We start from the raw sequence: 22,302 nt of genomic DNA on the forward strand, positions 1-22,302 counted from the left end.
TATCATGAAAACATCAGACTTTACTGAAAGCCAAGAACAAGGGCTGAATATGTTTTCTCTCTCCACTGTGCTTGATGGCCAACATCTGTAGCAGTGTTAGTGACCCTCGGTGCTCACAGAAGAGTTTATCCACATGAAGCATAAAATAAACATTTTTAAAATAAAGGATGACTGGCGCTGGGCATGGTGGCTCACGCCTATAATCTCAGCACTTTGGGAGGCCCAGGCGGGCAGATCACGAGGTCAGGAGATCAAGACCATTCTGGCTAACACAGTGAAACCCTGTTTCTAGTAAAAATACAAAAATTAGCCAGGTGTGGTGGCACCCACCTGTAGTCTCAGCTACTCAGGAGGCTGAGGCAGGAAAATCACTTGAACCCAGGAGGCGGAGATTGCAGTGAGCCGAGGTCGCGCCATGCACTCCAGCCTGGGCGACAGAGCAAGGCTCCATCAAAAAATAAATAAAAATAAAAATAAAGGATGGCTAAGAATAAGTTTCTTTAGTCTGTTTTTATCCTTGAACCACAATCATACTCTTTATTATTATATAAACTTTTAAATATTGGTATCTGATACCGTAAGTCCTTCCATCATTTCCTCTTATGCATCTGGTTCCACTTCCTTCTATGTGTTTTTTATAATCGCCTTATCAAATTATTATAAGGAAAAAACACTGGCTGGGATTATCTTGGGATTTATTAAATTTATAAATTAATTCCAGGAACGCTTGTTTCCTTATATACACAGCTGCTTGTGGCTCACACTCATCCTGAGGGAGTAGATGTTGGTAAACCAGCCTCATGTGCGAAGGCTCTCCTGCTGGATCCCCAACTGGAGCCATCCCTGGGCCTAGACTTCTGTCTCCCTCACTTGCAAATGAGTGCTCAGTCATGTGAAGCACACAGGAGGCCCTCAGGGCAAAAGCGGCTATGTCTGGTGCTACCTTCCCCGTGACCCCCAAAAACAAGGGCCATGAGACAGTGCCGCCTTAGCCATTTCCCTTGAGAGAAATGGAGGAGGAACAGACGTAAGGCAGAGCCACCTGAGGTTTTTAGAATCTATAATCTCACATACTGAACTAGTGTTTAATGGCTTTGAGAATAAAACCAGCCAGGCGCGGTGGCTCAAGCCTGTAATCCCAGCACTTTGGGAGGCCGAGGCGGGTGGATCACGAGGTCAGGAGATCAAGACCATCCTGGCTAACATGGTGAAACCCCGTCTCTACTAAAAATACAAAAAAACTAGCCGGGCGTGGTGGCGGGCGCCTGTAGTCCCAGCTACTCGGAGGCTGAGGCAGGAGAATGGCGTGAACCTGGGAGGTGGAGCTTGCAGTGAGCCGAGATCGCGCCACTGCACTCCAGCCTGGGTGACACAGCGCAAGACTCCGTCTCAAAAAAAAAAAAAAAAAAAGAGAATAAAACCAAACCAAATCTTCCTTCCACTTGAGTTTCCAACATAAGGACACCTTAACTCTCTGCACTTCTCCTTGACCAGGAGGCAGCACTCGGGGAAGCAGCACCAAGGCAGGCAGTGCCATTCTGCATAGGCAGGCCTTGACTGGCAGCAGAGCTCACTGTTCTGATGTGTTCTGATGAGCACACAGAAGTTAAGGCTCACCAAGCACAGGCCGTCAATCTCCTCTGCTCAGCTGGATGTTCTCATGCTCTTGGCTGGGAACATGACCTCTGCTTTGAAACCAACTCTCACAAGGGCTAAGGGGCAGGGTGTGGTGTGGGCCCAGTGTGGGCATGGGGAGGCCTTGGAGGATGGAACCAGGCAGGTGGCAGAGGAACAGGTGGACTGAGTGGTCCTGAGGAGCAGGCAGACAGGATCAGGGCCAACTTCTCACCCCTCCGGGATGAAAGGCCGGATCAGCTCTGGGTTCAACAGCGACTCTTCAAGAGGCCGGTCCACGTGGAAGTCATGGATGTGGGGGGGCCCTGGATGGGCCTTGGGGGCAGGTCCCCCTAGACGTTGAGGAATCGGCAGCTCAGATGGATGGGCAGGCAGGGGAGCTGTGAAGAAGTACTGATGGAGGAGAGCCTGAGGGTGGCAAGTAAAGAACAAGCAGAAGGAAACTAGTCACCTCCCTGTCCCCACCTCAGGCAGATGTTCCTTCATCTATGCATTCAGCTGACTCAGTGTGTCTGGGTGTTTCCTGAGCATCTACTATGTCTGAAGCACTGTTCCAGAAGCTGGGGACATAGCCATTAATAAAACAGACAAAAGCTCTGTTTTTCTGACATAGGTGGGGGTGGGGGGTAATAAACAAGATGAAGTAAAATACACAGTATGTCAGATAATGATTAGTGCAGTGGAAAAGAGAAAGCAAGACAGAGGAATGAGGAATCCTGGAGAGAGGTTGCAGATCTGAAGAGTCATGAGGGAAGGCCATCTGAGAGGTGACATTTAAGCCAAGACTTGAGACATAAGCAAAAGGGACATGAGGCTCCAGGGCAGGGACAAAAGTGTACAGACCCCTGGGGCTGGAAAGGAGTGAGCACAGGGCACAAGAGCAGGCAGCGTCATAAGGCGACGGCACCCAAGCATATGACATCTGTGGGCCACGGAAAGGACCCTGGCTTTTCCTCTGAGATGGAGCCACAGGAGGGCCCTGGCAGAGAAGGAATGTGTCCTGTTCTACTTGGATAAAGTTACTCTCTCTGCCAGGTGGAGAAGCGATTACATGGGATGAGGGGAGACCCAGATTCTGGGAGGTAATCCAAGAGATAAGGGTCACACGGCTTGGGCACACTGTGGACACAGAGCCCACAGGAGCTGCTGACACTGGAGACCAAGAGGGTGTATGTGAACACATGCTGCTGGTGTTGAGTGCAGGGAGGGGACAGGGACCCCTGAGAGAGACACCCTGACACGTGTCAGCCCATGCTCCTATGGTCCTCATCGTCCTCCCAGGCCTTCCAGCCATAACCAGCCTTCCTGGGTCCTCTCCTCCAGGCCGCTGCACACCATTTCTCCCCTCAGTGAACACCTCCTCAAACATCTCGTGCTTAAACCTGCCCTCCACCAGGAAGCTTTGCTTGAGCCCACAGTCGGCCTCGCCTCTCTCCTGGGGCTCCCACACCTGGAGAACATGACCTCTTGTGACCATTTGGGCCTGGAGCTACCTCACCACCAGAAGTACCCTGTGGAGGCAGGTCTGATTGTTTACCCTCTGGGTGGGGCCCAGGACAATCCCTGCACGTGCCAGATGTGCAGAAAATACTTGCTAAAGGAATGAGTCCCCAGTGACTCTCTTACTGTATCTGCCACAGGGTCGGGGCAGCCCAGAAGCCAGCACCCTGGACATGCGCTCTCCTGTGAGTTGGGCATGCCCCTCTTGTGGGCCACCCTCAGGGGAAGTCTGGGGATGTCCAGTGAGGTCTACTCATGACAGGCACACCTGCTCCAAGGCCCCTGTCCCCTGGGTTCCAGATGCCTGGTGCTGGTCCACGCCCATCACAGGTTCTGAGGGTCACTGACTTGATGGGGTCACGTGGCTACCAAGTACAAAGTACCAGGGCAATGGGGAGGGGAGCTGAAGGAGCAGAGACCATGGCCTCTGGCCCTACCTTGGAAGCTGCGATGCGCTGGCGAGGAGGGTAGAGGAGGAACTGACCCAGCAGATCCAATGCCTGGGGAGAGGCGTCGGGCAGTACCTCCTCCAGGGGCACGGGCGCCTGCTCCTTAAAGGAGATCTTGTTGTAGTCCGGCAGCTCAGTGAGCTCCTGGGCCAGGGAGAAGGAACAGGGTATAATGAGAGTAGTCCCCGACCCTTGCCATGCCCTCTGCTGTTAGCTCTCAGCCCCTAACACACTCTCACATGGGGGGTGCTCTCCCACCCGTGTGTTTCCCCGACCCATCATTCATTCACTCACCCACCCCTATATTCCTTCATCCATCCCCTTGCCCTCTGAGATGACAGCTCTGTGCAGAGCTTGCTAAGACACTGCACATGTGTGTACTGGGGTGAAAGGGACAAAGGACAGGACCTACCCCAACCTGCATGACAGCAGGAGGAGGAACCCCTGAGTTGGGCCGGGACAGTGGTGCCTGTCCATCAAGGGGGGTTGGGGCCAGGAGAGAGAAGGTTCAGGGGAGGGAGTAGTTACTTGCTCTTGGGAGTGGAGTAAACCTGCCCCACACCCACCTCACCAAGGGCCCCTACAAACCGGCCAGACTTGAGGGTTTGGTGTGCCCAAGATGCGAAGCACATAGCAAAGCTGTTCAATGTCGTTCTCGCCCGGGAAAAGGGGGGACCCATTCAACAGCTCCCCCATGATGCAGCCGACGGCCCTGTGAACACAGAGCCCCAAGCAGCTCAGAGATCTCCCACCATGGACCACAGACCCACCCACAGAGCAGCTCTAACACTGCACTCCAGGGCAAGGCCCCACAAGCCAGCCCTGGAGCCTCACGTCCAGAGGCCCAGTCCCTGAACCCTCAAAGCCCTCAACCCTGTAACCCAGAGCAAAGCCCCAGCTGTTCCAAGACTTCTCAGAGACTCCTGCTCTAGGACGCTTCTGGGTCAGACCTGCAAACCTGCCCCAAATATCAGAACCATGGGCATTGCCAACTATCTTCTTCCTGCAAAAAAAGCTCAGAGCTTTCATGTCCAAGGACACGGGCCTCTGACCAGCTCAGAAATACCATATTCTGGGATCTAACTCCAGCACATACCAGCTCAGACCACCTCCCCACCTAGCCCAGAAAGCTTCCCACCTGGGGCCACCATTCTCATCCCACCTGGCCCCCACCCAGCTCGAAAACATCATAGTGAGGAACCCCAACCCCAAAGTGCTCAGAATACCCCAACAGGGAAAACACCCTTAAGGGAGCCTAAACTCCCACCAGGGAAAAGACCACCAAACAGCTCAGAGACCTCAGAGCCTAGCAGAAATCCATGAGCCATGTTACCCTTTGACCACCCATGGGGGTCTCACCACAGATCGACGCCCTGGTCATACTGGCGGGCACCATACAGGAGCTCAGGGGCTCGGTACCACCTGCAAGGAAGAGGGCTGGTAGGCACTGGGCTGAGAAGAGGATGCCTGGGGAGGTGACCCCAGCCCCATGAGCAATGTCTGGAGAAAAGGCCCAGAAGCATCTCTTCCCCATGGAGAGGACTGGAAGGGATCTGGCCCTCCCTACCTGGTGGCCACCTGGTGTGTGTAGAGGCGGCTGCTGTCTGGGGAAAAGACTCGGGCCAGGCCAAAGTCCGCTATCTTGAGCTGGCCTGAGGCGCTGATGAGCAGGTTGGCAGGTTTCAGGTCCTGGGAGTACCAAAAGAAGCATCAGTCCCTCCAAATCCCCCATAGGACCTTGGGACAGGTGGGCTTGGCAGTCTAACCACCCAGGTCAGCCCTGGTCCCCGCCTCCTCCAGGGCCATGCCCTGGCTGCTTACCTGGAGGCCTTGACCAGCTCTGTCCCAACTTCTTATCACACTTTTTACAAGGGCTACCCCCATCCCCAAGCCGAGTCAGCTCCCCAGACCCCATGTCCGGCCTATGCTGAGACTGACCCGATGCACAATGTTGTTGGCATGGCAGAAGGCGACGCCCTTGAGCAGCATCTGCAGGTAGCTCTTGACCTGTGCCTGGGCTAGTGGCCTCTGGGCATGGCGCACCACCTCGGCCAGGTCTGACAGCATGAACTCAAAGGCCAGCACAAAGCCTGCACCGTGTGGGAACACAGCCTTCAGCTGCACCACCTGTGGGCAGGACATCCTGTTAGCCCCCAGACTCAAGTCACCAGACCCTCTCTGTGACCCTGAGACCCCAGTCCATGCCCTGACAGAGGACCCTGTATCCAAAAAGAAAGCGAAGAAGGTGACATGGACCTGAGCTAAGAATCAGAGCTCCGTGCTCATGATTTGCTCTGCTCTCCTGAGATAAGGTGGGCCCCCACTCTAATTCTCCATGAACACTAAAAGAAAAGGTCTAAAAAAGGTCATTTAGTGGCACCATCTGGTCCGCCCACCCAGCCCACCTGCCTGAAAATCATCTGGATGGTCGCATATGAAATGGTCACACAGGTCTCCTCCTGTTTCCTCTAGAGCCATTGAATCCCAGCACCAAGGAAAGGACACCAGGAATCCCACCTTTCCCAGTGCTGGGACAGCTACAGACACATCACAAACACTGAGGCCACCACTGTCAGAGGAGCCAGGCTACACAGAGCAGTGAGCTGAAAGACAGGACTCTTAATGAGCTCACAGCGCAGAAGACAATTTAACAAATAAATGAACAAATGGGATATATTCAGATTCTGTAAGTACAGGAACCAAAATACAAGGGGGCCGAGCGTGCCATCTCATGCCTGTAATCCCAGCACTTTGGGAGGCCAAGGTAGGCAGATGGCTTGAACCGAGGTGTTTGAGACCAGCCTGGGCAACATGGTGAAACCTTGTCTCTACAAAAAATTAGCCAGGCGTGGTGGCACATGCCTGTAGTCCTAGCTACTTGGCAGGCTGAGGTGGGAGGATCACCTGAGCCCAGAAGGTTGAGACTACAGGGAGCCAAAATCACACTTCTACCCTCCAGCCTGGGTGACAGAGTGAGACCCTGTATCCAAAAAAAAATCAACAGAAATATAAGAGGATAGTGTGACTCTGTGAGTGGAGAAAAGGATACTTCTTTATTTAGGTGAGTGGGGCTAGATGAAGACCCAGTTTTTGGGGATCTGGGGTGAAGCTCTGAGCAGGAGGAAAAGCAAGTGCAAGGCCCTAACGCCAGCGAGGCTAGAGGGATGTGAGAACATGAGGTCGTTTAAGGGAAGGATGTGTCTGCCCTGTTCTGTGCTCCTGGACCCTAGGTAGGTGCTGGTCACTGGAGCGATGCCTAAGAAGCTGTGTTGAATGACAGAAAAGGGAGAGGCCAGCTGGAGGTGGGCACATGGTGATAGTGCTCTAAGTGTGAAGAGAAGCCACCAGGGCTCTTTATGCAGGGGAGCCGATGACTTACACTTTTGACAAAGCCCTCCGGACTGTGGCTACGGAGAGCAGTGGGGAGGCTGCCGCTGTCATTCTGATGAGTGGTGATGACGACTTGGGCAAGGAGCAAATCTAGAGTATGTTTTAAAGTTAGAACCTTCAGAATTGCTGACCAACTGGATGCAGGGACCATATCATCAGCTTCCTTTTGAATCTCTCTCCACCCATCCCACACATGTCTGTCTGGAAGCCCTTTTATCTTCCTCAAAAAATCAAAATGGCCTGATTGCTGTCTTCTGATTTTTCAGGTAGTACACAACCATTTAACAGATCAAAACGCATGCACACATTCAGGTAAGACATAAAATCCGAAAGAAGAAAAAGAACAAAAGAAAAATCCTGCAGTCAATCTTACAGTGTATTCTACCAGACTTTACAACAGATATGGCACACACAAATACACATTCACATATATATTTCCAAACAAAACTCAGATGACACAAAATTTTGTAACATGCTTTTGTCATCCAATATATCATGAATATCTCCAGGGAACAGCACAGGTAACTCAAGAGGATCACAGAGACCCAACCCTGTTACTCTCCAGGGAGTCAAATACATTCTCTATTTCGACATGGATGAGAGAGAGCACCAAAGAGTAATGACGCTAGGGGTGAAAGATGCCCCTCTTCCTGTTCCAGTAGCCCCTCCAGGTACCCTATCACAGCATGAACCACACTAGGTGGGCCCTGTTGCCTCTGTCTCTTGTTAACACATTTTAGTCCTCAGGAGCTGGGTTGGAGCTGGTTCCTCTGTATCACCAGTGCCCAACACAGGGTAGAGCCTGTGGGAGATCCCAAGGGAAGAATGTCTGGACTCTAAATTAAACCTGGGCCAAACCCTCTACTGACTAACGGAGGGCCCATGAGCTGGTGACATAACTGACATAACCTCCTCCTCTCACCTGAGAAACAGAGATCCTGAAACCTGCCTTGTACAGTAGTAAAGAGGTCTCAAAATGACAGTGTGTATAATGCCTGCAGAACACATCGGGAGCTCAATAGGTGCTAGTTACATTACAAATCACTACATGTTTTGAGAAAAAAATAAGTCGGTGAATGAATGAATACATTAAGAAATAAGTAGGTAAATGAGAGTGAATGTGCGAGAAATGAAAGAATGAAGTAAATGAAGGTGAACAAGTGGACAAAAAAGGGCAAAAAGGGGTAAGGAGGCAGATGAATAAGCAGTGTGTGTGAGTGACAGAGGGAGGAAAACCCTGAAAGCTGGTGAAGGCGTAGCTGGAAAAATAAAGGCACGAGGAAGTGGGAACGAACAACGGACGGTGAGAATACGATGCCCCCCCTCCCCTACTCACATACTGATTGTCCTCCATCTCCTGCAGAGCCTTAATCTCCCGCAGGGCCTGGTTAGGGATGCCATCCTCCAACCGCCTTAGGGCCACCTTCTTGAGGGCAACTATCTCGCCAGTCTGCAGGATAGAAGGCAGACACTGCCAGCCCACCCTCGGCCGGGAAAGAGATGAAGGTGGGTAGGGGGAGGGTGGTTGCGAGAGAGAGACGCGCCCCCAGCCCGGCCAGAGGCCCTCCTCTGGGGTCTAGGACTAGCCTGAGACCAGGCGCTGGGGTAGGGGACCAAGCCAGCTGTGCGGAGGGAAGCGCAACGGCCCAAAATAGGTTTAGAATATGAGGTTTTTAAAACTGTACTGGATGTAAAAAGGGAACCGAAACAGCTTAGAGCGTTAGCCGGAGGGTGGCGGGGGACACCCCTGCCAGGCTGCCTGCCGCGGTCCGGCCTCACCTCCACGTGCTTGGCCTTGAAGACGATGCCGTGGGCGCCCTCCCCGATGCGGCCCAGGATGCAGTACTGGTCCATTCCGGTGCAGTCGGTGGGCCTGGGCCCCTGTGACCCTAAGCTTCCAAATCCCACTTCTCCGCCCCACACCGCTCTGAGCACGCACGCAGTTGCCTAGCAACAGCGCGGCAGCTGACCACCGGGGCGGGTCCTGTGGGATAAGTCCCCAGGAGAACGGAAGCTGCGTCGAGTCAGGGGAGACAGCTCCGGGCTCCACTGCGCCTTTTCCTCGCCTTCCGCTGTCACGCAGGAGCAAGCTTAATCCCGCATAAAAAACCCACGCGCAGAGAGCGTGCCCGCAGCAGGGCCCACGGAGCAATGGCGGCTGGCACCTCCTATCTGCCCCGCCTCTGCGTCACGTGACTAGCTGCTCCGGAGGACGCAGCCGGGAAGGGCGGGCTCCTTCCCCGGGCAGGCCGGAAGCTCCGCACCTGTAAGTAGAGGTTCCGGCTTCGACCACGCGCAGGTTCTGTTTTCTGGCTCTGAGACCCAGGCACAATGATGAAGACAGACAGGCCCCGAGCTGCGTTGTGGAAAGAGGGTGTGTTGGGCCTCTTGTCTTAAAATGTCAGTTGGCTACGTGCACCCACAGGTTTTTAAAAGGGCATACTCTGAAGGCCGGGCATGGAGGCTCACGCCTGTAATCCCAGCACTTGGGGAGGCTGAGGTGGGCGGATCATCAGGTCCGGAGTTCGAGACCAGCCTGACCAACATGGTGAAACCCCATCTCTATTAAAAATACAAAAAAATTAGCCGGATGTGGTGGTGTGTGCCTGTAATCCTAGCTACTCAGGAGGCTGAGGCAGGAGAATCGCTTGAACCCGGGAGGCAGAGGTTACAGTGAGCCGAGATGGCGCCACGGTACTCCAGCCTGGGTGTCAGAGTGAGATTCTGTCTCAAAAGATAAAAATAAAAATAAAAGGGCGTACTCTGACCCAGACAGGACAGAATAGGCCTTAAACTTCTGAAAGGATGCTCAACTTCACGTACAATAAACAAATGTAAACTAAAGTTACAGTTTTCCACATATTGGATGGCTAAAGATCTCAGGTCTAATAGTTCATTGACCAAGCTACGGGGAAACAAGCACTTTCATACATTGCTGGTGGCAGCATAATTTGACTATGTTGATCCAAATCACAAATGCATAGACCCTCAGATTCAGCAAAGCCACTTCTAGTAATTTCTCTAATAGACACGTTTTACACGTGTGAAATGACAAGTACAAAGTTACTCCGTTGCAACGTTGTTTCAACAGCAAACTATTGGAAACCACAGATGTTCATCATTGTGGTGCATCCTTCAAATGAAATATGTGTCTTTTTATGTACAGCAATGGGAAGATTTCTAAAACAGGTTGTTAAAAGAAAAAGGCAAGATGCAAGATAGAATGTATAGAGTACCACTGAATGTATAGAGTATCATTTAATAAATGGTGCTGGGAAAACTGGCTAGCCATATATAGAAAGCTGAAACTGGATCCCTTCCTTACACCTTATACAAAAATTAATTCAAGATGGATTAAAGGCTTAAATGTTAGACCTAAAACCATAAAAACCCTAGAAGAAAACCTAGGCAATACCATTCAGGACATAGGCATGGGCAAGGACTTCATGTCTAAAACACCAAAAGCAATGGCAACAAAAGCCAAAATTGGCAAATGGGATCTAATTACACTAAAGAGCTTCTGCACAGCAAAGGAAACTACCACCAGAGTGAACAGGCAACCTACAGAATGGGAGAAAATTTTTGCAAGCTACTCATCTGACAAAGGGCTAACATCCAGATTCTGCAAAGAACTTAAACAAGTGTACAAGAAAAAATCAAACAACCCCATCAAAAAGTGGGCAAAGGGTATGAACAGATACTTCTCAAAAAAGACATTTATGCAGCCAACAGACATATGAAAAAAATGCTCATCTTCACTGGCCATTGGAGAAATGCAAATCAAAACCACAATGAGATACTATCTCACACCAGTTAGAATGGCAATCATTAGAAAGAAACAATAGGTGCTGGAGAGGATGTGGAGAAAAAGGAACACTTTTACACTGTTGGTGGGATTGTAAACTAGTTCAACCAATTTGGAAGACTGTGGCGATTCCTCAAGGATCTAGAACTAGAAATACCATTTGACCCAGCCATCCCATTACTGGGTGTATACCCAAAGGATTATAAATCATGCTGCTATAAAGACACATGCACACGTATGTTTATTGCAGCACTATTCACAATAGCAAAGACTTGGAACCAACCCAAATGTCCATCAATGATACACTGGATTAAGAAAATGTGGCACATATACACCATGGAATACTATGCAGCCATAAAAACGGATGAATTCATGTCCTTTGTAGGGACATGGATGAAGCTGGAAACCATCATTCTGAGCAAACTATCACAAGGACCGAAAACCAAACACTGCGTGTTCTCACTCATAGTTGGGAATTGAACGATGAGAACACTTGGACACAGGATGGGGAACATCACACACCAGGGCCTGTTGTGGGGTGGGAGGACGGGGGAGGGATAGCATTAGGAGATATACCTAATGTAAATGACAAGTTAATGGGTGCAGCACACCAACATGGCACATGTATATATATGTAACAAACCTGCACGTTGTGCACATGTACCCTAGAACTTAAAGTATAATAATAAAAAAAAAAAAAAGCAGAAAATGAAAACACTAATCAAAAGAATGCTAGAGTGGTTACATTATTAGAAAATAAAGTGGACTTCAGAGCAAAGAGAATTACCAGAATCAAAGCAGGACATTATCATGATAAAAGGATCAATTCACTAAGAAAATATAATCAAAAATGTGGATGCACTAAACAAAAAAAATGAAAGAAGAAGTAGACGCATCCTCAGTTGTAGTCAGGCACTTTAACACTCTTCACAGTAATTGACAGAATCACCAGACAGAAAATCAGCAACGGTGTAGAGGAACTGAACAGCACCATCAACCAGGTAACTACAGGGTTTTCTGTAGATGGAGACAAGCTGGTTGTAAAATTTACATGGAAAAGCAAAGGCACTAGAATAGCTATTTTTTTTTAAAGTTTTGAAGGTAAAGAATAAAGTTGGAGGAATCACCCTACCCAATTTTAATAGGTTTTATATAAGCTACTGTAATCAAGATAGCATGATATGGCAAAGGGCAGATATACAAATAGATGAAAGGGAATCGAGTCCAGGAATAGACTAACACTAGTATGGCCAACTGTTTGTTAGTTTTCAATTGACATAGAATTCACATACTATAAAATTCCCCCTTATAAAGTGTGTGATTAAATGTTTTTAGCATATTTACAGTGTTTTTGTTATATACATAAGATTGCAACCATCATCACTATTTAATCCGGATAGTTCGTCACCCTCCAAAAAGAGCCGACACCCATCAGCAATCACTATACATTCCTCCGTTCCCCCAGTCCTTGACAACTGCTAATCTACTTTCTGTCCCTATGGAATTGCCTCTTCTGAACATTTTATATAAATGGAATCATACAATAAGTCACCTTTTGTGCCTAGCTTCTTTCACTTAGCATAATATTTTCAAGGTTTATTCATGTTGAAATGTATATCAGTACTTCTTTTTATGGTTGAATAATGTTCCATTGTATAAATATAGCATATCTTTTATTTATTTATTTATTTATTTATTATTTATTTGGAGATAGTACCCCTCTGTTGCCCAGGCTGCAGTTCAGTGGCATGACCATTGCTCACTGTAACTTTGAACTCTTGGGCTCAAGAGACCCTCCTGCCTCAGCCTCCTGAATGTCTAGGACTACAGGTACACACCACTATACCTGGCTAATTTGTTTTAAAATTTTTGTGGAGATGGGGTGTTGCTGTGTTGCCCAGGCTGCATATCCTGTTTATATATTAATCAGTGATGGACATTTGGAGTGTTTCCATTTTGGCTATGATAAATAGTGCTGCTATGAACATTTATGTGCAATTTTTGTGTGAACTTATGTTTTCATTTTTCTTCAGTGTCTGCATAGGATTGGAATTGCTGAGTCACATGGTAACTTTTTGAGGAACTTCCACACGGTTCAAAGTGGCTATACCATTTTACATTCCCAACCAGCAATGTATGAGAGTTCCAATTTTTTCACATCCTCATCAACACTTGTTATTGTCTTTTTTATTCCAAACATCCTAGTGGGTGTAAAGTGGTATCTCATTGTGGTTTTGATTTTCATTTCCTTGATAATCAGTGAGGTTGAACCTCTTTACTTTCATTAGAGATATTTGTAGTTTATCATTGACTTATATAACAATAGAGTTATGTATTCTAGTTGTTAGTTCCTTATCACAGGGGTCCCCAGACCCCAGGGTCACAGACTGGCACTGGTCTGTGGCATAGCAGGAGGTGAGCAGCTGGCAAGCTCGCATTACCGCCTGAGCTTTGCCTCCTGTTGTATCAGCACCAGCATTAGATTCTCACAGAAGCGTGAACCCTATTGTGAAATGCGCTGTGAGGGATCTGGGTTATGAAATCTGAGGTGGAACAGTTTCATCCTGAAACCATCCCCCACCTTCCATCGGTGGAAAACCGTCGTCCACAAAACCAGTCCCTGGTGCCAAAAAGGTTGGGGACCACTGTCTTATCAGATATATGATTTTCAAATATTTCTCCTATTCTGGAGATTGTCTTTCATTTTCTTGGTAGTGTCATTTGAAGCATAAACATTTTTAATTTTTATGAAGTCCAATTTATCTATTTTTTGGAGGTTGCATGTGTTTTCGGTGTAATATCTAAGAAACCGTTGACTATCCCAAATCACAAAGATGTATGATTATATTTTCTTCTAATATTTTTATAGCTTTAGCTCTTACATTTATGTCTTTGATTCATTTTTAGCTCATTTTTTTATATGGTGTGAGTGGGGGTCCAACTTATTCCTCTGGATGTAGGAATAACCAGTTGTTCAGCAGTATTTGTTGAAAATATTATTATTTTCTTTTGGCATTGTCTTGGAACCCTTGTCAAAAACCAGTTGTACATAATGTATAAGTTTATTTCTGGACTCTCAATTCTGTTCATATGGATATAGATCTATATGTCTATCCTTATGCCAGTACTACCTGATCTTGATTACTGAAGCTTTGTAGTAAGTTTTGAAATCAAGAAATGTGAATCCTTTAACTTTGTCTTCCTTTTTCAAGATTGTTTTAGCTATTCTGAGTTCCTTGGATTAAAAAAAAAAAAAAATTTGTCCTTGGAAGACTTAAATATTTTGATATAAATTTTAGGATTAGCTTCTCAACTTTTGCAACAAAAACAGCTAACTAAATTTTGTGAGGATTGTAGTGAATCTGTACATAATCTTACGATGAAAATACTAATCCCCATGAAGATAGGATGTCTTTCTACTTATTTAGATCTTGTTTAATTTGTTTCAGTGTTGTTTTGTAGTTTTTCCTATCATCACTCTTAAGTTCGGTCTTTCACAAAGTCTTTGGACATGGGCACAGTGCAGCCAAGTTCTTTGCTAAGGCGTAACAAGGGTGACCCTTCCTTCAGTTCCCAATAAGTTCCTCATTTCCATCTGAGACCTCGTCAGCCTGGCCTTCACTGTCCCTAATTTTATCAGCACTTTGGTCACAACCACTTAACCAGTCTCATAAAAGTTCCATACTTTCCCTTGTGCTCCACTCCTCAGTATTAATTTTCTGTATTAGTCCATTTTGCACCACTATAAAGGAATACCTGAAGCTAAGTAATTTATTTGTTTTTTATTTTTACTTTTATTTTTCATTTTTGACACAGAGTCTCACTCCGTTGCCCAGGCTGGAGTGCAGTGGCACAATCTTAGCTCACAGCAACCTCGGTCTCCCAAGTTCAAGTGATTCTTGTGACTCAGGCACCTGAGTAACTGAGATTACAGGCATGTGCATCACACCCAGATAACTTTTTGGTGTTTAAGTAGAGACAGGGTTTCACTGTGTTGGCCAGGCTGGTCTTGAACTCCTGACCTCAAGTGATCTACCCACCTCATCTTCCCAAAGTGCTCAGATTATAGGCCACAGCACCTGGCTGAGGCTGAGTAATTTATAAAGAAAATAAGTTTATTTGGTACACGGTTCTGCAGACTGTACAAGAAACATGGCATCAGCATTGGCTGAGCTTCTGTTGAGGGCCTCAGGAAACTTTTATTCATGGTAGAAGGCAAGGGAAGCTGGCATGTCATATGGGAGAGAGGGAGCATGAGAGAGAGGGGGAGATCCCAGACTCTTTAACAACCAGATCTGGCTCGAACTAATGGCACTAGAGCTCACTCATTAATGTGGGAGAATGCACCAAGCCATTAATGAGGGATCTGCCACCATGGCCCAAACACCTCGCACCAGGCCCCACCACTAACATTAGCAGTCACATTTCAATGTGAGATTTGGAGAAGACAAATATCAAAACTATCTCAACAAGTTGTTCTTCTTTTTAAGTTTATTCCTAAAAATGTATTCTTTTTAGGCTATTGTAAATGGAATTATTGTCTTAATTTTATTTTCAGATTGTTCACTATTAGTGTGTGAAAATCTAATTGATTTTCATATATTGATCTTGTATTCTGCCACATTGCCAGACTCATTTGTTAGCTTTAACAATTTTCATGTGAATTCCTGTTTTCTACATGCAAATTTGCATTATCTGCAAATGGAGACAGTTTTATTCCTTCTTTCTAATCTGTATGCCTTTTATTTCTTCTTCTTGTCTGACTGTCCTGACTAAAATTTTCAGTACAATGTGGAATAGAAATGGAAAAAGCAGGCATTTTTGTTTTGTTCCTTATATTAGCAGGAAGATTTTCAGCTTTTTTTTTTTTTTTTTTTAGACAGGATCGCTCTCTGTCACCCAGGCTGGAGTACAGTGGTATGATCATGGCTCACTGCAGCCTCAACTGCCTGGACCCAAGTGATTCTCCCACCTCAGCCTCCCAAGTAACTGGGACCGCAGGTGCACACCACCATGACCAGCTAGTGTTTAAAAATTATTATTTGTAAGATCAGGCACGGTGGCTCACGCTTGTAATCCTAGCACTTTGGGAGGCCAAGGCGAGTGGATCACTTGGTCAGGAGTTCAAGACCAGCGTGGCCAACACAGTGAAACCCTGTCTCTATTAAAAATACAAAAATTAGCTGGACGTTGTAGCAGGCACCTGTAATCCCAGGTATTCAGGAGGCTGAGGCAGGAGAATTGCTTAAACTCGGGAGGCAGAGGTTGCAGTGAGCCAAGATTGTGCCATTGCCCTCCAGCCTGGGTGATAAAGCTAGAATCTGTCTAAAAAAAAGAAATTGTTATTTGTAGAGACAATGTCTTGCTATGGTATTCAGGCTGGTCTTGAACTCCTGGGCTTAAGTGACCCTCCCACCTCAGCCTCCCAAAGTGTAGGGATTACAGGCATGAGCCACTGCACCCGGCCACTTTCAGCTTTTTATCATTAAGTAAGATGTTAGTTGTGGGATTTTTGTAGATGACTTTATTAGGTTGAGAAATATTCTTACTCTGTTGAATATTTTGTGTCCTGAAAAGGTTTTGGGTTTGTCAGTTTTTTGTGTCTTTTGAGATTATCATATAGAGTTTGTCCTTTATTAATATAGTGTACTACACTGATTGGTTTTCTTATGTTGAACCTGGTTTGCGTTTGTGGGGTAACTCCCACCTACTCATTGTGTCTAATCCCTTTCTTAAAAAATACACTTGATATTTTAGAACAGTTTTAGGTTCATAGAAAATAGAGCCGAAAGTACAGAGTTCCCACACATGCATAGCACTCCACACCATCCATATCCTGCACTGGAGTGGCAGATTTACTAGAATTGATGAACCAACATTGACACTTCATTATAATCCAAGTTCCATAGTTTACCTTAAGTTTCATTGTTGGTGTCATATACTCTGTGGGTTTTGGCACAAATCTAATGGCATGTATCCACCATTATGGTGTCATATGGAATGGTTTCACTGCCCTAAAAATGCCCATGCTCTACCTCTTCTTCCCCTTGCACCAACCGCTGGCAACTACTGATGTTTTTGCTGTTTCCATAGTTTCACCTTCTTCAACATGTCATATGGTTGGAATCAGAAAATATGTAGCCTTTCCAGACTGGCTTCTTTCACTTAGTAATGTGCAAGTTTCCTTCATGTCTTTTCATGGCTTATTAACTCATTTGTTTTTAGTGCTGCATAATATTTTGTTGCCTGGATGTACCAAAATTTATTTACCTACTCACCTACTAAAGAACATCTTGGTCTACGGCCATACCACCCTGAACGTGCTCCATCTCATCTAAAGAACATCTTGGTTGCTTCCAAGTTGTGGCAATTATTAATAAAGCGGCTATAAAATGTGTGTGCTGGTTTTTGTGTTGACGTGTTTTCACCTTATTTGGGTAAATACCAAGGAACATAATTGCTGGAATGTATGTTAAGAGTATGTTTACTTATGTAAGAAACTGCCAAACTATCTTCCAAAGTGGATATACCATTTTGCATTCTCACCAGCAATGAATGGGAGTTTCTGTTGCTCCATCTCCTAGCCAGCATTTGCTGTTGCCAGCGTTTTGGATTTTCACCATTCTAATAGGTTCGTAGTGATAACTTACTGTTTTAGTTTGCAGTTCCCTAAAGAAATATGATGTTGAACACCTTTTCATAAGCTTATTTGTCATTTGTATATCTTTGGTGAGGTATCTGTTCAGATCTTTTGCCATTTTTTTTTCTTTTTCTTTTTTCTTTTCAAGTCCTCACATCTCAGAGGATTTTGCCAATTTATTTTTATTTTTTATTTTTTTGAGATGGAGTCTTGCTCTGTTGCCCAGGCTGGAGTGCAGTGGTGCAATCTTGGCTCACTGCAACCTCCGCCTCCCAGGTTCGAGCAATTCTCCTGCCTCAGCCTCTCGAGTAGCTGGGATTACAGGCGTGCACCACCTTGCCTGGTTAATTTTTATATTTTCAGTAGAGATCGGGTTTTGCCACATTGACCAGGCTGGTTTCAAACTCCTGACCTCAAATGATCCACCCGCCTTGGCCTCCCAAAGTTCTGGGATTACAGGTATGAACCACCGCTCCCAGACATGTTGTCAATTTTTAAATTGGGTTAAATAACCGTTCTTTGTAAGATATGTCTTTTGCAAATACTTTCTCCCAGTCTGTGAATTTAATAGACTTATATTCTTATATTTCTTTCTAATATTCTTAATAATATTCTTTTGATGTAATCTTTGTATGTTGCTGGATTTGGTGTGTTATTTTGTTGAGAATTTTTTTCATCCATTTTCATAAAAGATAATGGTTTGTAGTTTTCTTACAATGTCATTGTCTGGTTTTTGTATCAGTGTAATACAGGCCTCATAGAATGTGTTGAAAAGTATTTCCTCCTCTTTTATGTGTTGAAAGACTTTGGTGTTAATTCTTTTTCAGATATTTTGTAGAATGCACTGGTGAAGCTATCTGGTCCTACGCTTTACTTTGTGATAAGTTTTATAATTATTAATTGTTATGTGTCTATTCTGAATTTCTATTTGTTCTTCAGTCAGTTTTGGTGGTCTGTGTCTTTCCACGAATTTGCTGATCATTTCATCTGAGTTATCTAAAATTTGCCCATACAAGTGTTCACAGTATTCCAGTCTATTCCAGTCTAATCATTTTTCTGTTTCTAAGGTAAGTATTAATGCCTTTTTTTTTTTTTTTTTTTTTTGAGATGGAGTCTCGCCCTGTCACCAGACTGGAGTGCAGTAGCACTATCTCAGCTCACTGCAACCTCCGACTCCGTGGTTCAAGGGATTCTCCTGCCTTAGCCTCCCGAGTAGCTGAGGTTACAGCCATGCACAACTACGCCCAGCTAATTTTTGTATTTTTAGTAGAGACGGGGTTTCACCACATTGGCCAGGATGGTCTCAATCTCCTGACCTCATGATCCACCCACCTCGGCCTCTGGAAGTGCTGGGATTACAGGCATGAGCCACCACACCCCGCCATGTCCTCTTGTTTATTCTTGGTTTTAGTGATACAAATCTTCTCTCTTATTTCCTGGTCAGTCTAGCTATAATGAAGGTTTGCCAGTTTTATCAGTCATTTCAAATAACTAACTTTTGGGTTTGTTAATTCTTTATGTTGTTTTTATCTTCCCAGTCGCATTTATTTTTCCTCTAATGTTTATTATTTTCTTCTGATTACCTTGGGTTTATTTTGCTCCTTTTTCCCCAGTGTCTTTTTTTTTTTTTTAAAGAAATGGGCCTCTCTAAGTTGCCCAGGCTAGAGTGCAGTAGCTATTCACAGGTACAATCATAGCACACTGCAGCCTCAAATTCCTAGCCTCAAGTGATCCTTCCATCTCAGTCTCCTGAGTAGCTAGGACTACAGGCACACACCACCATGCCTGGCCCCCGTGTCTTAAGATGGAAGGTTAGATTGTTGTTTGAAATCTTTCTTTTTTAAAAATATAGGCACTTATAGCTATGAATTTCACTCTAAGCATTAATTTTGCTGTATCCGTAAGTTTTGGTATTCTGCATTTTTGTTTTCATTAATATCAAAGCATTTTCTCATTTTTCTTGTGTTTCTTTTTTGACACATTGGTTATTCAAGAGGGTGTTGTTTCATTTCCACATATTTGCCAAATTTGTTATTGATATCTAATTTCATCCCATTGTGAATTTTGACACTCATAAAACCATACCCCAGAATGAGGGCCTCAGAAACAACCTCAGAAGAAAAAGTTTTTCTCTGACCTTCTCCTGCCCTCCTGTCTCTCAGTCCCATTCTCCACCAAGGCTAGCCAGAGACACCTGCAATCTCTCTTCCACAAGGCAGGTCATAGAAACCAGAACCCCTTTTCCCCAAAGCCAGCTATAAAACCTAAAAATATCAATCTAGCCTTTCCTCCATCTTTCTGGGTAAAAACTGGTCATAAAGGATTTTCTGACCTACCTTGTTTGATTGTAGATCTTAAGACTCCGATCCCTGCTGAGAGGACCCTGAACCAGAAGGAAGGAATGAATGCTCACAGAGACCACAAAAAATCTAGACAGTCGCTGGATTTCCCAGTCTTTTTTTTTTTTTTTTTTTTTTTTTGAGATGGAGTTTCATTCTTGTCTCCCAGGCTGGAGTGCAGTGGCGTGATCTCAGCTCACTGCAACCTCTGCCTCCCAGGTTCAAGTGATTCTCCTGCCTCAGCCTCTGGAGTAGCTGGGATTACAGGCGCCCACCGTCACGCCTGGCTGATTTTTGTATTTTTAGTAGAGACAGAGTTTCACCATGTTGGCCAGGCTGGTCCTGAACTGCTGACCTCAGGTGATCCACCTACTTCCGCCTCCCAAAGTGCTGGGATTACAGGCATGAGCCATGGCACCCAGCCCGTTTCCCCACTCTTAGCATTAGGTTATACCCTTTTTGTCAGACCATATTTCCACATGGCTATTCATACTTGAACCTAAGCATAAAAATAGACAATTTCGCCAGGCACGTTGGCTCACACCTGTAATCCCTGCACTTTGGAAGGCTGAGGTAGTTGAATCCCCTGAGGTCAGGAGTTTGAGACCAGTCTGGCCAACATAGTGAAATACAACACCCCGTCTCTACTAAAATACAAAAACTAGCCAGCTGTGGTGGTGGGCGTCTGTAGTCCCAGCTACCCAGGAGGCTGAGGCAGGAGAATTGCTTGAACCCAGGAGGCAGAAAAAAAAGATAATTTCCCCTGTATCTTTAAGTTTTAAAGGCTCCCATGTACAAATCATATACCTTTCTCCTATTAATCTGCCAGTTGTTGTTGTGGGAAGTCAGGGACCCCGAACGGAGGGACCGGCTGAAGCCATGGCAGAAGAACATAAATTGTGAAGATTTCATGGACATGTATTAGTTCCCCAAATTAATACTTTCATAATTTCTTATGCCTGTCTTTACTGCAATCTCTGAACATAAATTGTGAAGATTTCATGGACACTTATCACTTCCCCAGTCAATACCCTTGTGATTTCCTATGCCTGTCTTTACTTTAATCTCTTAATCCCGTCATCTTCGTAAGCTGAGGAGGATGAATATTGCCTCAGGACCCTGTGATGATTGTGTTAACTGCACAAATTGTTTGTAGAGCATGTGTGCTTGAACAATATGAAATCTGGGTGACTTGAAAAAAGGAACAGGACAACAGCAATGTTCAGGGAACAAGGGAGATGGCCTTAGACTCTGACTGTTGGTGAGCCAGGCAGAACAGAGCCATATTTCTCTTCTTTCAAAAGCAAATAGGAGAAATATCACTGAATTCTTTCTTTCTTTCTTTCTTTTTTTTTTTTTTGAGATAGAGTCTCGCTCTATCGCCCAGGCTTGAGTGCAGTGGCGCGATCTTGGCTCACTGCAAGCTCCGCCTCCTGGGTTCACGCCATTCTCCTGCCTCAGCCTCCGGAGTAGCCAGGACTACAGGTACCCACCACCACGCTCGGCTAATTTTTTTGTATTTTTAGTAGAGATGGGGTTTCACCATATTAGCCAGGATGGTCTCGATCTCTGGACCTCATGATCTACCTGCCTCAGCCTCCCAAAGTGCTGGGATTATAGGCATGAGCCACTGTGCCCAGCCAGCCTTTTCACTCTTAAATCCAGATTTTTAATGAATAGTTCTTGGTCTTAATGGAGTCAAATATTTTTGATGGAATCATTGTTTCCCTGTGTGGCTAGTGCTTTCTATGCTGTTTAAGAGTGCTGTGCTTATCTGAGGTTTTATGAAAAGGCAGTGTTGAGAGTTGGCAGGTGGATCTGCTTGCCCAAGGCTGGGAGCAAGAGTCAGTGTAGAGCCAGTTGGGCTTCAAGGCCTTTGCCCAAGACTTTCTAAAAGATGCTTTAAGGTTTTGCTGTGTCAGGGCTACAAGTTCTGCCTTTGAAACTTTCCACATTCTCTAGCAACGTATGTTCTTTTTCTTTTCTTTTTTTTTTTTTTTTTTTTTGTTTGAGACAGAGTTTTGCTCTTATTGCCCTTTCTCTCTGACAGGTTTGATGGCAAACCCGTTCCTAATTGCCTGGCTTCTTGGTAGATAAAACCCCCTTCTCTTCCTGGGGCACTAGGTCTATCTTTGGGAATCTTCCCCTATAGGGAGCTACCATGTTCACTGCAGCTCCAAAATGTGGGAAAAAACTTAAATGTCTACCAGCAGAGGAAGGAAGAGTTAAAACAGAGAGAATCCAGGAAACTGAATTCTGTGCACCCACTGCCAATGTGCTGGCAGGAAAGGATGTCCAAGAGACAAGAAAAAGTATTTTGCAGTCTAATAGATTTAGCATGCTTACCTTTTTGTAAAATAAATAAAGTACCGTGTGTATTAGTATAAGAAAATTCTTGGCCAGGTGCGGTGGCTCACATCTGCAATCCCAGCACTTTGGGAGGTTGAGGCAGGCGGATCACCTGAGGTCAGGAGTTTGAGACCAGCCTGGCCAACATGTCTCTACTAAAAATACAAAAATTAGAGGGGCATGGTGGTGGGCACC

At 45.6% G+C, this 22,302-nt stretch overlaps 1 protein-coding gene across 5 annotated transcripts; it reads right to left on the reverse strand.

Annotated features, from left to right (window-relative positions):
• Window positions 1-508: 508 nt before the first annotated feature.
• CDK20 (cyclin dependent kinase 20) lies at window positions 509-9,144 on the reverse strand. Of its 5 annotated transcripts, NM_001361221.2 has the most exon segments (9): window positions 581-1,109; window positions 1,424-2,043; window positions 3,573-3,728; window positions 4,173-4,296; window positions 4,944-5,006; window positions 5,152-5,273; window positions 5,523-5,711; window positions 8,311-8,424; window positions 8,754-9,139. In NM_001361221.2, coding segments are annotated over 8 exon segments (1,041 nt in total). In that variant the 5' UTR covers window positions 8,829-9,139; the 3' UTR covers window positions 581-1,109; window positions 1,424-1,845.
• Between the last annotated feature and the right edge of the window lie 13,158 nt (window positions 9,145-22,302).

Source organism: Macaca mulatta, chromosome 15 (assembly GCF_049350105.2).
Source record: "Macaca mulatta isolate MMU2019108-1 chromosome 15, T2T-MMU8v2.0, whole genome shotgun sequence".
NCBI classification, from domain to species: Eukaryota; Metazoa; Chordata; class Mammalia; order Primates; family Cercopithecidae; genus Macaca; species Macaca mulatta.